The sequence below is a fragment of the Budorcas taxicolor genome, chromosome 10 (assembly GCF_023091745.1).
Source record: "Budorcas taxicolor isolate Tak-1 chromosome 10, Takin1.1, whole genome shotgun sequence".
NCBI lineage: Eukaryota > Metazoa > Chordata > Mammalia > Artiodactyla > Bovidae > Budorcas > Budorcas taxicolor.
Window position 1 is genome coordinate 15,073,608 of NC_068919.1, and position 17,733 is coordinate 15,091,340.

A 17,733-nucleotide genomic window follows, 5' to 3' on the forward strand; every position below is an offset into this window, starting at 1 on the left:
AAGCAGCGGAGAAAACCTGCAAGATCAAGAATGCATTTGGCCCAGAAACTGCAAATGAACTTAACAGTGCAGTGGTGGCTCAAGAAGTTTTACAAAGGAGACTAGAGCCTTGAAAATGAGGAGCACGGTGACTGGCCATCAGAAGTTGACACCAACCAACTGAGAGGATCCTCAAAGCTAATCCTCTTACAACTAATGGGAGAAGTTGCCCAAGAACTCAGCGTTGACTACTGTATGGTCACTTGGCATTTGAAGCAAATTGGAAAGGCGGAAAGGCTCAGTAAGTGGGTGCCTCATTCAGTTCAGTTCAGTTCAGTCGCTCAGTCGTGTCCGACTCTTTGAGACCCCATGAATCGCAGCACACCAGGCCTCCCTGTCCATCACCAACTCCCGGAGTGCACCCAGACTCACGTCCATCGAGTCAGTGATGCCATCCAGCCAGCTCATCCTCTGTCGTCCCCTTCTCCTCCTGCCCCCAATCCCTCCCAGCATCAGGGTCTTTTCCAATGAGTCAACTCTTAGCATGAGGTGGCCAGAGTACTGGAGTTTCAGCTTTAGCATCACCTCATTAGCTGACCACAAATCAAAAAAATGTCATTTTGAAGTGTCATTTTCTCTTATACTGTGTAACAACAGTGAACCATTTCTTGATTGGATTGTGACATGTGACAAAAAGTGAATTTTATACAACAACCAGCAACAACCAACTTGGTGGTTGGACTCAGAGGAAGCTCCAAAGCACTTCCCAAAGCCAGACTTGCCCCCCAAAAAGATTCATGGTCACTGTTCGGTGTTTCAGTGCTGGTCTGATCCACTGCAGCTTTCTGAATCCCAGTGCAACCATGACATATGAGAAGTATGCTCAGCAGGTTGATGTGATGCACTGAAGACTGCAGTGCCTGCTGCCAGCATTGGTCAACAGAAGGGGCCCAGTTCTCTGTGACAGTGCCTGACTGCACTTTGCACAACCAGTGACTCAGAAGTTGAATGCATTGGGCTACAAAGTTTTGCCTCATCTGCCGTGTTCACCCAACCTCTCGCCAACTGCCTACCACTTCTTCAAGCATCCTGACAACTTTTTTGCAGGGAAAATGCTTTCACAACCAGCAGGATGCAGAAAATACTTTACAAGTGTTCCTTGAATACCAAAGCACAGATTTTTATGCTACAGGAAACAAATTTATTTCTTATTGGCAAAAATGTATTGATTGTAATGGTTCCTATTTTTCATTAATAAAGATATGTTTGAGGTTAATTATAATGATTTAAAATTCAGGGTTCGAAACTGTAATTACTTTTGCACCAACCTAATAGAAAACAAACTCACAGACATAGAGAACAGACTTGTGGGGGAAATGGGGAAAGGAAGGGCTGGAATCAACACATTGTAATATTCACAATTATTATATATGTATTTTATATATATATGTGATTTATATATATATATAATACATATAAAACTTCAGTTACATTTCCCTGAAAAACATTGCTGTTTTAGGGGAACTTTGAGGGTTGAATACTAATTTATTGAACAGATTTTTAAAAGGCCTTTTCAGTGTTGTTTCTTCCAAGCTAGGCAATATGCCTAGCTAATTTCTTTCTTTCTTTCTTTTTTTTAATCATTTTAGACTTAGGATGCAACTATAGGTATTGTTTCTTCTCTGTCAAAGAATCTCTATTTTTGATCTTTGAATGGAAAATTACACCCTTGTAGATTTAGGAAGGAAAGAATTGAGCTTGCACTTTAAAGAATATTATTGCTTTGACTATATGGAGAAATGTTCTGGAATTTGATTAGTTATGTGTTTAAGGAATGGTATTGAGTTTTTATTTTTGTTTGATTATGATAAGCTCATAATATATGTATATATTTTACTTTCTAATAACAAAAGGTAAATTATTCTTTTAGCATAATTATAGTACATTTCTTTCTTTTGCTGGCTAGTTTTTTTGACCTTTGGACATATGAATTAAATTTTTTTCCTAATTTTATGCTTAAAAAAATTACTTCTTCCTTGACAGTAAAATTGGCATTGGTTTGCTCCCCTCCCCCCACTTTTTTTAATTTGTTTAATGTTCTGGATATGTAAATATGGATGCTGTTAGGTTTCTTTACATCAGAGGCTTGTGAGTAGCTGATCGTCCCCCCTCCCTAAATTTCAGGAAGAGTGTATAGTATGTTTTCATGGTCTCACCTTGAAATGCATTTTTATATACATTAATGGAATTTCTCCAAAGAAAATGTGAGGATTTTCTTAAACTTGCTTTCACTATTATAGAAGCTTTGCATGTAAATATTTATCATACTGATCTGTTCTGAAGATAATGATCTGTGTAAGTTTTGTAATACTTGAGCAATTTTGCTTTATTAGCAATGTTACCCTGCAGTAAAGGATGTTTCTGTTGTTTCTCTTAGCTGTAACTCGTAGAATAATCTGGTGAAAGTATTCTATTTATGTAGGAAAGAAAGGGGTATTATCATTAATAGGTTTCTGATAGGATTTAAAAGAACACTTGGACAAGCTGTCACTGTAGGACTTGGCTTTTCCATGCAACCTATTTTTTTCTCCAGTATTTCTTAGTAGTTTGTGAGCAGTCATTCCTGGGATTTTTAAGGACATTTATATAATGCACCTCAGTGTTCATACCAGCACTGTTTACAGTAGTCAAGACATGGAAGCAGCCTAAATGTCTGTCAACAAATGAATGGATAAAGATGTGGTATATATACACAATGAAATACTACTCAACCATAAAAATGAAATAATGCCCATTTGCAACAACATGGATGGACCTAGATATTATCATACTCTGTGCACTAAGGCAGGCAGGGAAAGACAAATACTATTTGATATTACTTATATGTGGAATCTAAAATATGACACAAATAAATTTACAAAACAGAATCACACTCACAGATATAACTTACGTTTACCAATGGGGAAAAGGAGTGAGGGGGATAAACTAGGAGTTGTGGATTAGCAGCTATAAACTACTGTTTATAAAAGAGACAACAAGATCCTGCTGTGCAGCATAGGGGACTATAATCGATATCCTATAATAAACCATAATGAAATAGAAATTTTAAAAATAAAAAGCAACATTTATGAGAATTCTCTGGTGATCCAGTGGATAGGTCCGGGGCTTTCATTGCTAGGGCCTGAGTCCAGTCCCTGTGTGGGGGACTAATTAAGATCCCACAAGATGTGTGGCATCCCTCTCCCCAAAAGATGGATATCCTTTTTTCTAAGCTTGTTTTTCTCTGAGAGCTGTAAGACTGGTATTTAATAACCTGAATTATTTTCTTGTGCACCATGGACAATGTTTATTGAATAATTACCTTAAAATTGGAGAATCCTGGGGAAAATAATCATCTGTCTCCTAAGTAGTTGAACAATCTTATTTGTAATCTTTAACTTTTGTTATCTGAAGGGGAATTTCTTACCATGTGCCATTGGCCTCTACAGCTTTGACCCTGTTATATCTCAAGTTTTAAGGGTGATCTGTATGACTATTTAAGAAAGCAAAACTCTCAGATTTTGTCAGTGACACAAAACTGGGAAGAATATGTTAGATGACAGAATCAAGAGGAATTAATTCATCATCACCGTCATCTCCAGTGTATTTACTGGATATCATCCACCGTACTTAGCATAGGTCATGTGGAGTAAAGTGACCTTGAAAATTTCAAAGTCTAGGGAAGACGTAGACTAGAAAATCAAGTAACCCTGTGTGATAAGCACTACAGTTGAGACTGCAGGGTGCGATTCTTAAACAGCATTTTGAAAGGCTGGAATGATGAACAAAACATGAAAAAAAGGAAGTTTAACAGTACTATATATAAAGTTCTATTTTTAAATTAAAAAAAATTACATGAGGGGGTTTAACTTAGTAGCTTTGCTACTAGGAGCAGCCGTGAAGAGATACCCAAGCCCAAGGTAAGAGAAACCCAAGTAAGATGGTAGGTGTTGCAAGAGGGCATCAGAGGGCAGACACACTGAAACCATACTCACAGAAAACTAGTCAATCTAATCACGCTAGGACCCCAGCCTTATCTAACTCAATGAAACCAAGCCATGCCCACGGGGCAACCCAAGACAGGCAGGTCATGGTGGAGAGGTCTGACAGAATGTGGTCCACTGGAGAAGGGAATGGCAAACCACTTCAGTATTCTTGCCTTGAGAACCCCATGAACAGTATGAAAAGGCAAAATAATAGGATACTGAATGAGGAACTCCCCAGGCCAGTAGGTATCCAATATGCTACTGGAGATCAGTGGAGAAATAACTCCAGACAGAAAGAAGGGATGGAGCCAAAGCAAAAACAGTACCCAGCTGTGGATGTGACTGGTGTTAGAAACAAAGTCCGATACTGTAAAGAGCAATATTGCATAGGAACCTGGAATGTCAGGTCCATGAATCAAGGCAAATTGGAAGTGGTCAAACGAGATGGCAAGAGTGAACATCGACATTCTAGGAATCAGCGAACTAAAATGGACTGGAATGGGTGAATTTAACTCAGATGACCATTATAATACCTCAGAAGAAATGGAGTAGCCATCATGGTCAGCAAAAGAGTCCGAAATGCAGTACTGGGATGCAATCTCAAAAATGACAGAATGATCTCTGTTTGTTTCCAAGGCAAACCATTCAATATCACCATAATCCAAGTCTATGCCCCAACCAGTAATGCTGAAGAAGCTGAAGTTGAACGGTTCTATGAAGACCTACAAGACCTTGTAGAACTAACACCCAAAAAAGATGTCCTTTTCATTATAGGGGACTGGAATGCAAAAGTAGGAAGTCAAGAAACACCTGGAGTAACAGGCAAATTTGGCCTTGGAATGCAGAATGAAGCAGGGCAAAGACTAATAGAGTTTTGCCAAGAAAATGCACTGGTCATAGCAAACACCCACTTCCAACAACACAAGAGAAGATTCTACACATGGACATCACCAGATGGTCAACACTGAAATCAGATTGATTGTATTCTTTGCAGCCAAAGATGGAGAAGCTCTATACAGTCAGCAAAAACAAGACCGGGAGCTGACTGTGGCTCAGATCATGAACTCCTTATTGCCAAATTCAGACTTAAATTGAAGAAGTAGGGAAAACCACTAGACCATTTAGGTATGACCTAAATCAAATCCCTTATGATTATACAGTGGAAGTGAGAAATAGATTTAAGGGCCTAGATCTGATAGAGTGCCTGATGAACTATGGAATGAGGTTCGTGACATTGTACAGGAGATAGGGATCAAGACCATCCCCATGGAAAAGAAATGCAAAAAAGCAAAATGGCTGTCTGGGGAGGCCTTACAAATAGCTGTGAAAAGAAGAGAAGCCAAAAGCAAAGGAGAAAAGGAAAGATACAAGCATCTGAATGCAGAGTTCCAAAGAATAGCAAGAAGAGATAAGAAAGCCTTCTTCAGCGATCAATGCAAAGAAATAGAGGAAAACAACAGAATGGGAAAGACTAGAGATCTCTTCAAGAAAATTAGAGATACCAAGGGAACATTTCATGCAAAGATGGTCTCGATAAAGGACAGAAATGGTATGGACCTAACAGAAGCAGAAGATATTAAGAAGAGATGGCAAGAATTCACAGAAGAACTGTACAAAAAAGATCTTCACGACCCAGATAATCACGATGGTGTAATCACTCATCTAGAGCCAGACATACAGGAATGTGAAGTCAAGTGGGCATCACTACGAACAAAGCTAGTGGAGGTGATGGCATTCCAGTTGAGCTATTTCAAATCCTGAAAGATGATGCTGTGAAAGTGCTACACTCAATATGCCAGCAAATTTGGAAAACTCAGCAGTGGCCACAGGACTGGAAAAGGTCAGTTTTCATTCCAGTTCCAAAGAAAGGCATGTGAAATAATGCTCAAACTACCGCACAGTTGCACTCATCTCACATGCTAGTAAAGTAATGCTCAAAATTCTCCAAGCCAGGCTTCAACAATATGTGAACCGTGAACTTCTAGATGTTTAAGCTGGTTTTAGAAAAGGCAGAGGAACCAGAGATCAAATTGCCAACATCTGCTGGATCATGGAAAAAGCAAGAGAGTTCCAGAAAAACATCTATTTCTGCTTTATTGACTATGCCAAAGCCTTTGACTGTGTGGATCACAATAAACTGTGGAAAATTCTTCAAGAGATGGGAATACCAGACCACCTGACCTGCCTCTTGAGAAACCTGTATGCAGGTCAGGAAGCAACAGTTAGAACTGGACATGGAACAACAGACTGGTTCCAAATAGGAAAAGGAGTGCGTCAAGGCTTTATATTGTCACCCTGCTTACTTAACTTATAAGCAGAGTACATCATGAGAAACGCTGGGCTGGAAGAAGCACATGCTGGAATCAAGATTGCCGGGAGAAATATCAATAACCTCAGATATGCAGATGATACCACCCTTACGGCAGAAAGTGAAGAGGAACTAAAAAGCCTCTTAATGAAAGTGAAAGAGGAGAGTGAAAAGTTGGCTTAAAGCTCAACATTCAGAAAACCAAGATCATGGCATCCAGTCCCATCACTTCATGGGAAATAGATGAAGAAACAGTGGAAACAGTGTCAGACTTTATTTTGGGGGGCTCCAAAATCACTGCAGATGGTGACTGCGGCCATGAAATTAAAAGATGCTTCCTCCTTGGAAGAAAAGTTATGACCAACCTAGATAGCATATTCAAAAGCAGAGACATTACTTTGCCGACTAAGATCTGTCTAGTCAAGGCTATGGTTTTTCCTGTGGTCATGTATGGATGTGAGAGTTGGACTGTGAAGAAAGCTGAGCGCTGAAGAATTGATGCTTTTGAACTGCGGTGTTGGAGAAGACTCTTGAGAGTCCCTTGGACTGCAAGGAGATCCAACCAGTCCATTCTGAAGGAGATCAGCCCTGGGTGTTCTTTGGAAGGAATGATGCTAAAGCTGAAACTCCAGTACTTTGGCCACCTCATGCGAAGAGTTGACTCATTGGCAAAGACTCTGATGCTGGGAGGGATTGGGGGTAGGAGGAGAAGGGGACAACAGAGGATGAGATGGCTGGATGGCATCACTGACTTGATGGACATGAGTCTGAGTGAACTCCGGGAGATGGTGATGGACAGGGAGGCCTGGCGTGCTGCGATTCATGGGGTCACAGAGAGTCGGACACGACTGAGCGACTGAACTGACTGAACCTAGTAGCATTTCATGTGAAAAGAATTGAATAAAGGTTTTAGTTAACCTCAGTCTTAATATGAGTGACAATATGATGTGGATGTGACTCCCTGCCCCTGCTGAAAAAAAAGCATAACATAAAACATCCTTCCATTTGCCTAAAGAAAATAATCCAGTCAGCCTAAAATGCCTTATTAGGTTGCACTGGTAGAAATAGCTGTGTTCATAATAAGATAGATAATACTAAGAATAGTCAGACTTTTATCTGGATTATATCACTCACTGCTCCTTGCAGTTGGAAGCTTGGGTTTTAACCACTGGACTGCCAAGGAAGTCCTGTTTTGTTAACATTTATCTCTTCCTCCTTTTCCGCTTAACTTTCAGATAGAGTGCAATGGAATTCTCTAGGCCAGAATACTGGAATGGGTAGCCTTTCCCTTCTCCAGGGTATCTTCCCAGCCCAGGGATTGAACCCAAATCTCCCGCGTTGCAGGTGGATCTTTACCAGCTCAGCCACAAGGGAAGCCCAAGAACACTGGAGTGGGTAGCCTATCCCTTCTCCAGAGGATCTTTCCTACCTAGGAATCGAACCGGGGTCTCCTGTATTGCAGGCGGATTCTTTACCAACCGAGCTATGAGGGAACCCTTAGTAGAGTTATAGTATTACAGAATTTTGAGGATTTGAGGAAACTTTGAGAAGCTCTAGTCAATCTCTTTTTTTAAAATGAGAATATAGACCCTGGAAAATTGTGATTCAGTAAATTAGTGGCCAAGTCAGTACTAGAATCCAAATTCTACATATACTAGTACCATATTATGTTGTATTTGTACTTAGCACATAGTAGGTGTTGTTACTTTTGAGAATTGAATTAATATGATTATATGCTCCTGTCTCTGAAGAATAGCTTATCTCTTTGTGTTCCTTGTTTGTTCCAGTATTCCCTCTTTCTACAACTCATTTAAGGCTCATTCATGAATCCAGAAAGTGTTAGACAGCTGTGTACAGAGCAACTTTTTATGTGAAGTTTTGTTTTTCCTACCTGTGCATAAGAAGTTTAAATTCTTGATTTTTAAATTAAGCTAAACTTTTTTATTATAAAAGTAATATTTTATCCAAATTTTAAACTGTTTTGGTTTGAGTTTATTTTTAGTATTCAAGTTATCATCTAGAAGGAGCTTTTAAAGGACATAGCTATTGATTTTGTGGTAGTACAGAAATGGGAATGATGTTTAAATTATCAAAAATCAAAGCCATGGTATGCCATTTCAACAGAATGTTAGGTTTGTACTTTGCTTGAAGGAGAATGGAATCTTCATGTTTTGTCATTATATCGGAGCTAAATGCAACCCATGTGATGGAAGATACCAGAAGAGGAAAGATAATCAGCAGGTCATTTTTCGGTCATCTTATATTAAGAAATCAATAAAAGATGAGAAGTTGGGTGGAACAAGATTACGGAGAAGTATGCAACCAACCTAACTTGCTCCTTTAGTAGCAACTGTCTAACTAGGTTTTCTGGTTGAACTGGACATTGCTGACAAATTGCTAATCTAACAACTGTTTATTAACTATTTCAAATGGAAAGGATTAGAAATGATCCCAAAGTCAGTTCCACTGAAAGAAGAATCCAACTTTGAAAATAATGAATAAAATATTTTTGGTGTACTGTACCATCTTTATGCACAGTATTTTCGATAATTGGTTTTTTTTTTGGTGGACAGAAAGCAAAAGTATAAATGAAATACTAGAACATTGTTAAATGCCTCTTTTGTCTACCTTTAGAATTCATTTTGCTTTATGATTAGTTACAAATTGATAACATAAAGATTCATAATACAGGGTCTGCTTCATGACTAATCCTTTAAAATACTGCACTGGGAATGTGTGAACAAGGGTAATTAGGTGGTTCAAAAGGAAGTACCTAATTCTTATTCGGAATTTAGTTATGACCTTTAATAACATAGGGTCATAGCTAATGAGAAAGTAACATTGGCACTTTTTATTTAATCTCAGAAAGCACTGAGTCTACAATACTTATTACTATTGCTTGATTATTTATCTTTCTCAGTGTATGGTCCCTTCCTCTGTGGTCGAACTAGTGTTCTTATACAGGCACACACAGTCTAATGTGTGTGTCTGTGTGTGTAAAATCTTAAATATCTGAGAAGAGATTAAGTTGAAATGTGTTCTTATTGAATGGTAAGGACCTCTTCTTCCTCCCTCCCTATTCCCCTACTGTGTTCTGAGAACACTGGAAGCCAGTCTTAAACTGCCAAACCAGAAGGTTGAGGGATTCCTTTCTGCCAAAATTGATCAGATCAAAGGAAAAAAAGGAATCCTCATGATAGCCAAGTTTCCTGCCTGATCATCCTGGAGTGAAGTATCCTCGTCTGGTCACTCACACAGTTCATCTGCTCATCTTTGTCATCTTACTAGTAGATATGAGGCTTTCTGGGTGGCTCAGTGGTAAAGAATCCGCCTGCGATGCCGAAGACGCAGGAGACACGCAAGTTTGATCCCTGGGTTGGGAAGATCCCCTGGAGGAGGGCATGGCAACTCACTCCAGTTTTCTTTTCTTGGAGAATCCCATTTACAGAGGAGCCTGGTGGGCTACAGTCCATAGGGTCGCACAGAGTGGGACACAACTGAAGTGACTGAGCACGCACTTACTGTTAGATATAAATGTACAGCTAGAGATTTTTTCCTGCTCAAGGAGAACATCAAGCCTGAGAGGCAGAGACCAGAGAAAATAGTAAGAAAGAACTCAAATTATAGAGACAATGCAGGCAGCTGAAGAAAACAACAATGTCAAACACCCAATTTATTTATATCCTCAAGAGAAAAGAAGATACTAAATTCATGTAAAATAAGAACAAGATGTAGAAGGAATAGAAAAGATACGTGCAGCAAACAGAAAACAACTCATAGAAATTAAAATTTTAAAAGAAGAGTTAGAAGATAAAGTGTAGGAAATCTCCCAGAAAATAGAGCTAAAGACAAGAGATGTAAATGCAAGAGGAAAAACAAAATAGCGCAAAAGAGAATTAGACAGTTTAGGAAGGCCATAATCTAAATAATAGACATAAAAGAGAACGAAGTCAAAGGAAGATTACTGTAAGAAATCTTCCCAGGACTGAAGGATGGACATACATCGCTAAATGTAAAAATTTAGCCGTGGTCAGTTCATACAGTTAAAAACAAAACCATGAGAAACTTCTGTGAGGGATATATAGATGACTGAAAGATTGCCCATCAGAAAGATGTCAGGTTTCTTAACAAGATGATGAGGAAAGCCTTACAAAATTATGATGCAACATACGTTCTCGTCTGGAATTCTGTACTGAGCCAAGCTCACTTGTTAAGTATGAGTAAATGAAGATAGTTTTAGACGATACAAGGGATTTTTAAAAAGTGTACTTCCCGTGCCCTCTTTTCAGGAAGTTACTGGGGGAAATACCCCACTAAAAAGAGAAAATCCAGAAAGGAAGAAGTGAGATCAAGGAAACGAGGTCCAACACAAGTGACAAGGGAATTCCCAGGCTAAGTTAGAGGGAAATTCCATCACCACAGTTTTGTGCCAGACCAAGAGATCAAGCAGTTCAGATTGGAACTTAATGGAGGGTTTTAGGAAGTATATTTTGAAGGAGGAAAGTAAAACAGAGATTTACCTGATATAGTTGAATATGTTGACAGGAAAGTTGCACTTTAGCAGTTTGCAGATGAATTAACTATTACTTCATAGAAAACTAAGCAAATACAAAAATGGTACAGTTGTTAACTAGAAGTAAGGTCATACAAAAAATAAACAGTAATCATGATGTACTTTTGGCTCATCTGTGAATATTATTTACAGCCATAGTAATAATGTAAACACCAGCAATTGATTCAACCAAAAATAATGATGGAGAGGTGGAGGTAGGGACTTCCCTGCTGGTCCAGAGGTTAAGACTGCGCTCCCAGTGCAGGGGGCCCGAATTCCATCCCTGGTCAGGGAGCTAGATCCCACATGCCACAACTAAGAGTTTGTATTCTGCAACTGAAGATCTTGCATGCTGCAAGTTAAAAAAAGCAAAAAAGATTTTTCATGCCGCCCGCAACTAAGACCCAGAAGAGCCAAATAAATGAATAAATATTTTAAAAAAGAAAGATGGAGGTAGAGGAGATATAACAGATCTAAATCGTCACCTTTTAATAGGAAACAATTTTTAAATTTAAAATATTAGTTATTTTAAATAACTCTAAAAGACTTACTATATAGTAGAAATGCGGGGGGAAATGCCAGAAGAAACAGCTAAAAGACTTGAAAATGGTTGCCTTAAGGATGTGAAAAATGGTGGCAGGGCAAGGGACATGTTTTCCTTCTATAATTTTGACTTTTAAAACCATATATATTTCTATCTGATTAAAAAGATTCATTTTAGAAAGATGTCCCTCACAGAATGCTTTCTATACAAAATAGGTACATTTCTCAGACATTCTAAATTCCTTAGGATTCTGAAAACTATCATTTGGGCATGTAGAGTTAGCACAGTGCTGTCTGAGAAGGCAGTGATTTCTAGTAGTAGCAGTGGTTGATGTTATCCTTAGTTATAAATATTCATTTTGTTACAGTGCTAACAAATGGGGATTTTAAACACATGAAAGATTCAAATACACTGCGTTTCAACATTTCAGATGTGTTTAGTTTACCTCTGTTGTCAGCACTGTACACTGTGAATTGACTGCTCCATACTTCTCTGAAGTTTTTGGTTTGAGTAATAGAGAACTTCAGATATTTGTGTTTCCCACCCTCTTTTACTTGATTTTTTAAATACTGCATGCTAATTACAGACCTTAAGATTATGCAGAAGCTGCTCCAGTAGTAGCGATAGAGCCTCATCTTTCACTATATCTGATTATAAGGTGCAGCGGTTAATTTGAATCCAGAAGTTTTCTTTTATCTTAACCACCAATTTTTTTAAGGCTAAAATGTTGAAGCTTAAAGTTGAGATTGAATATTAAATAAGTTGATCTTTTTTCCTAACTAAAAGGCATGTGGTTTGTTTTCTCTAAAAGACTAGCATCGTATAAAAGTAAGTTTGGAGTTGAAGTAGTTGTGTAACATTCAACAAATTTCTTAACTTTTCTAGGGCTCAGTTTTTCCATGTGTAAAATGAGGACAGTAATTATGATTAATTATGCATCCTGTGATAACAAAACCAAAAATTATACCTATGTCATTAACTTTTTTCTTTTGATGATCAATCAGAAGATTTAATTTTATGTGAGTTGTCAATGTACTCTTCCATAGAAATAGAGCAATAATCCATCTGTGCTGCATTTAAATCCTTACATCCATAGAGTTAGGACAAAAGTTGTGAGAAGTTTATGGTTGATTTTTGTTTGTGTTTGACTTAGGAGAATGGAATTGAATTGAAATAGAAAGACATTCTGTTTTGAAAACTTTATTGTGCTTTCTCTGCAAAATGAAATATATTTAACCAATGTCAACTTAAATTTATTTTTAACCTATAATCTTTGAAGCATAATTCATGTTATTCTCTAAGAGCAGAAGCTTACTTAACTAATACAGTGCTTTTCTGTTGAAATCTCTGTTCCTTTTAAAATAAGTAATAAAAAAAAATCTTTAAAACTATTTTATACTCTTAGGACAGGTTAAATAGTAGGGAGAAATTGACATTATAGTAATTATTTAACCTCTGATAGCAATCTAAAGAAAGATATATTTATAGGATTTGGGGTAAAATTTGTTTTTAAGGTCTACATTATATCTTTGTATGAACATAAGAACTTGGGAGTTCGTTTGGAGTTATTTTTTAGTTATATGTATAACTTATCCCTGTAGAATCCATCCCCACCGTTTGTTTTGGTATGACTTTCTAATTTTGTTCATCATTCATTGTCAAGGCATTATTGTTGGGCCTTAGTGTTAGAAGCTGAAGGTAACATGACCTTGTACCATAGAGGCCCTCAGTCTGATCATGGAATTGTTTGTATAAAAATAAAATTGTAGTACAGCAAAATAAGTGCCTAAATAAAGATATGAAAAATGACCTGTGAGGGTAGTGAAAAGAGAATCATTTAGTTCTGCCAGGCCTAAAAGGCAAGGATGACAAAAGCTGAGCTTTGAGGAAACCAGGCCAGAGAAGGTAGGGGAAGGGCTCATAGTTTTTTGATTAACCACCTGTATTGCATTTAAAGCTCTTTATACGCTTGTTTTTCTGTTTTTCTTGATTGTTTTGTAATATGTAGGTAACTTCTAGATGATTGGCTTGAAATGTATGTCATTTCAGGGAGTGGTCATAAATTAGGAAAGCCAGTTTAGCTTTTGTGTTACTGGTATTTGGGATGAGGCCTCCCTGATGGCTCAGTGGTAAGGAATCCGCCTGAGAATGCAGGAGACACAGACACGGGTTCAGTCCCTGGGTTGGAAAGATCTCCTAGAGGAAGAAATGGCACCCCACTCCAGTTTTCTTACCTGGGCAATCCCATGGACAGAGGAGCCTGGTGGGCTATAGCCCATGGGGTTGCAGAGTCAGATGCGACGGAGCACACACGCACCAGTGTACAAAACAGTTGGGAAAATAGAGAGCAGATGGTGAGCTTACATGTGTCTTTCACCCTGACACCTTCTGTCAGTGATGGTGAAGTCAGGATTCTGCTGTTGATAGCTGTTAAGATCTTGGGTCATATTTTCCTTTGAGTTTCATTTTCCTCAACTGTAAAATGAGAGAATTGGTATACATTGATATTTCCTGTTGGTGGTCTCTTAGTATTAAAAGTTGGGGGAAAAGGAGAAAGAAATTTGGGAACAGAGAGTTAAACAAAGTTAGATTTCTTTACTACAGGCTTATGGATTTTGACATGTGGATTAAATTCCTGGACTTTTTAGCTGTGCTTATGGGATCTTAGTTTCCACATGAGGGATTGAACCCAGGCCCTCAGCCGTGAAAGCAGAGTCCTAATCCCTGGACTGACGGTGAATTCCCAATTTCTGGACGCTTTAGCCTAGCTTTGCCAATAGAGTCAATAGTATATTTCCAGTTTCATCCTAATGGTTTAATGAAAGATCATGGGATTTAAAATTACACGTATCTGGGTTTGAATCCTGGTTGATATTTATTATAGTAGCTAAGTGGCCTTAGGTAAATTATTTAACCTTTCTTAACTAGTTTCTTCACATGTAAAGCAGGAAGGGTAACACCTTGTGGTGATGTAAAGATTTAATGACAATCCATATGAAAATGTCATATGTATCTGGTATATAATGGGTCAAAAAAGGTATAGTTTAAGCCCTATAAATCCCCAAATTAGTATAGAATACAATTGTCTATAATGTTACAATATTTGTATCATGCCTACATCTGGTGCTTGAGGTGGATTGTTTATGTCTTTCACATGTATATATATAATTTTCCCCAAGAAAACAAATTTTCTTGAGGGCTCATTATCTTTTGCCATCCACATAGCACTCAGTACTCTCTTGGAGACTTAGTAAGTGCTTGGTAAAGACCTGACTTTTTCATTATAACAGTAAAATGAGGTGAGATGTAGTTTTACCTCATGTCTGCTTTATTTTACAGCTTTCATAACCCTAGGTAGAAGTTAGTGGATTTATGAACATTAATTTTAATTTTATTTGTTTACTTACTTTAAATGGTTAGATTTTAAGTTTGAAATAACTAGAATTGACTGTAACGGAACTGACCTTTGTAAACAAAACATAAGGATAAAATGTTATAATAAAGTATCATTTAATGTTGTAAATTATGTTATTGGAATACTAATGTTTCACATTTTGTTTTGTCTCTAAGCAAATGGTTATGAGCCTTAGAGTTTCTGAACTCCAAGTACTGTTGGGCTACGCTGGGAGAAACAAGCACGGACGCAAACACGAACTTCTCACAAAAGCCCTGCATTTGCTAAAGGCTGGCTGCAGTCCTGCTGTACAAATGAAAATTAAAGAACTCTATAGGCGGAGGTTCCCCCAGAAAATCATGACGCCTGCGGACTTGTCCATCCCCAACGTACATTCAAGTCCTATGCCAGCAACTTTGTCTCCATCTACCATTCCACAACTCACTTATGATGGTCACCCTGCATCATCACCGTTACTCCCTGTTTCTCTTCTGGGACCTAAACATGAACTGGAACTCCCACATCTTACATCAGCTCTTCACCCAGTCCATCCGGATATAAAACTTCAAAAATTACCATTTTATGATTTACTGGATGAACTGATAAAACCCACCAGTCTAGGTAAGATTATTCTGTAATGGTTATTTGGTTACTATTGGAGGATACATTTTCACTTTTGAGTTTGAATGTAACCCAGATTATCATTCATAATCAATTTTATATTTGGTAGTAGCATCCAGATGGTAATAAGAATCTTTCAGTTTTAGACAAAATCAAATGTATATAAGCTGTCTTTTAGACAGGAAAAAGTATATTCAGGTCTTCAGGGATGGGTGCTGACACCGTGAATGTTAAAAACTTTCCAAAAATATAAATGTTTTTAAAAGTATAATATTTTAGATTGTTGATTAATATTTTATAGTAACCTTTACAAAATCAAAGCCCAGTAATTACTGTCAGTCTCTGAATTGTCTTTAATTTTTAAGGGTTGATGACATCTAAAATGACTTGATATTTTTGATTATTTAAATGAGTAAATGGTGTAAATTATTATAAAAGGAGATGTGAGCTTTGATGTGTAGTATTTCAATTTCAGTTGACTTTTTCAAGTGAATATGTGTGTTTTACAGGTACACACATGATCATGGTTATATAATACTAATAAACACTTGAAATTTCATGTACTATGTTTTCCCATTGTTTGGTCAGTGTCTAATATATTAATAGAATTCCATGTATTAATCAACTAGAAGTTTTAATTGCTGTATGCTCCCTTACTTTATTTAAGGTAGAAGAAAACTGACTCTGTTGGGATCTCTGATACATTCAGTGTAATACATTTAAAATATCAGACTTCCAGATGCTGGTTTGTTGTTAAAAATCAGTGATTGTCAAACTGTGGCTGGAAAGGCAAATCCTGCCTGCAGCCTGTTTTGGTGAATCTGAGCTAAGAACTTTTTTATTATGATATTCCTAAAGGGTTGTAAAGTGAAAACAAAGATGAAGAAGAATATGCACCAGAGACCATGCATGTCTGCAAAACCTTAAAATATTTACTGTCTGGCTTTTACAGAAAAAATTTGTCAATCCCTGTTACAAATCAGTAAACATTTCAGTTTGGGGGATTGGTGAGTGTTGAATTTGAGAACATTTACAGAAATTCTTGAACTAGGAAATGTTTGTTTTAAATTATATTTAGCAGAATACATGAATAAATTAAGATTATAGGAGTCATTTTCAAACAACATGAATTTTATCACATTTGTAAAATAGCCATTAATAAGGAAACACTTGTTGAGAACCTGCTGGAAACTTCTAAAACTGATACACGCTCATTATAAAAAATGGAAGGGCCAAATTCCGTTCCTCATTAGCAGTTGAGTGTGTATGCATAGATAAGCACGTTATGTTTCTCGTGTTTAAGAAGGGATCATACTGTACATAGTATTCTGTGACTTGTTTGTTCCTCTCTTTGTCTTACTAATATGGTATAGACATTTCTCCTTGTTCATCTTCCCATTTTTGTTGGAGGCCATATATACACATGGGCTTCGCTTGTGGCTCAGCTGGTAAAAAATCCGCCTGCAATGTGGGAGACCTGGGTTCGATCCCTGGGTTGGGAAGATCCCCTGGAGAAGGGAAAGGCTACCCACTCCAGTATTCTGGCCTGGAGAATTCCACGGACTGTACAGTCCATGGGATCGCAAAGAGTCAAACACAACTGAGCGACTTTCACATCACATATATATACATACACATGTGTATATAATGTGTATGTGTACATGTGTGAGCATGTGTATATATAGTAGCTCATTTCTTATTAAAGACTGTTAATTCTGTGTTCTAAATAAGTCCTTTATTAAAAGACTTATCTTCTAGTTTTTTGCTGCCAAAAACATGGTTAATAATTGGCATATCTTGTTTTCAGTTTCACTAATATGAATTTCAGGTACCAGAGTGAATAGATGATGTTTACATACATGTCTGTTAAAAACTTTGTTATGACAAGTAGAAATGCAAACTGGATATACATTATGGTTATATTGAATAATGTTTTAAATAAATAAAATTGAGCCTTTAAATTATTGATATTTAACTGAGGTACTTTGCTTAAGTGTATATGTTATATGCTCACTTCTAATTGTCTACATTAATTTTTTATGCCTTTGTAGCTTAGTATCTTGTTTTATTACTTCAGGATACTTTATCCTTATGAACTTTTTAGTGTGTAAAAATAACAGGTAAACATCTGGTTTTCCCCTAAAAAGATATTAGAAGGAGATAGTTCATAAAAAGTTACATTAAAGCTACAGATAGCTTTTGCTATCTTTCTATATAATATTTTCTTCTTAATGACTTTTTTAAGAGTAGTCAGTGAATTTTAAATAATATTTCTCTCTTTATGCTTCATCTGAAAAGTTATAGAATGCT

The 17,733-nt window shown here is 37.2% G+C and overlaps 1 protein-coding gene across 2 annotated transcripts in view; it reads left to right on the forward strand.

The window, feature by feature from the left end:
• Positions 1–17,733, forward strand: part of PIAS1 (protein inhibitor of activated STAT 1) — a 125,143-nt gene that overhangs the window by 22,836 nt on the left and 84,574 nt on the right. For both annotated transcript variants that reach the window (XM_052646143.1, XM_052646144.1), the window contains exon 2: positions 14,979–15,423. In XM_052646143.1, coding sequence (XP_052502103.1) covers positions 14,982–15,423 — 442 coding nt within the window. In that variant the 5' untranslated portion in view covers positions 14,979–14,981. The remainder of the gene's footprint in view (positions 1–14,978; positions 15,424–17,733) is intronic.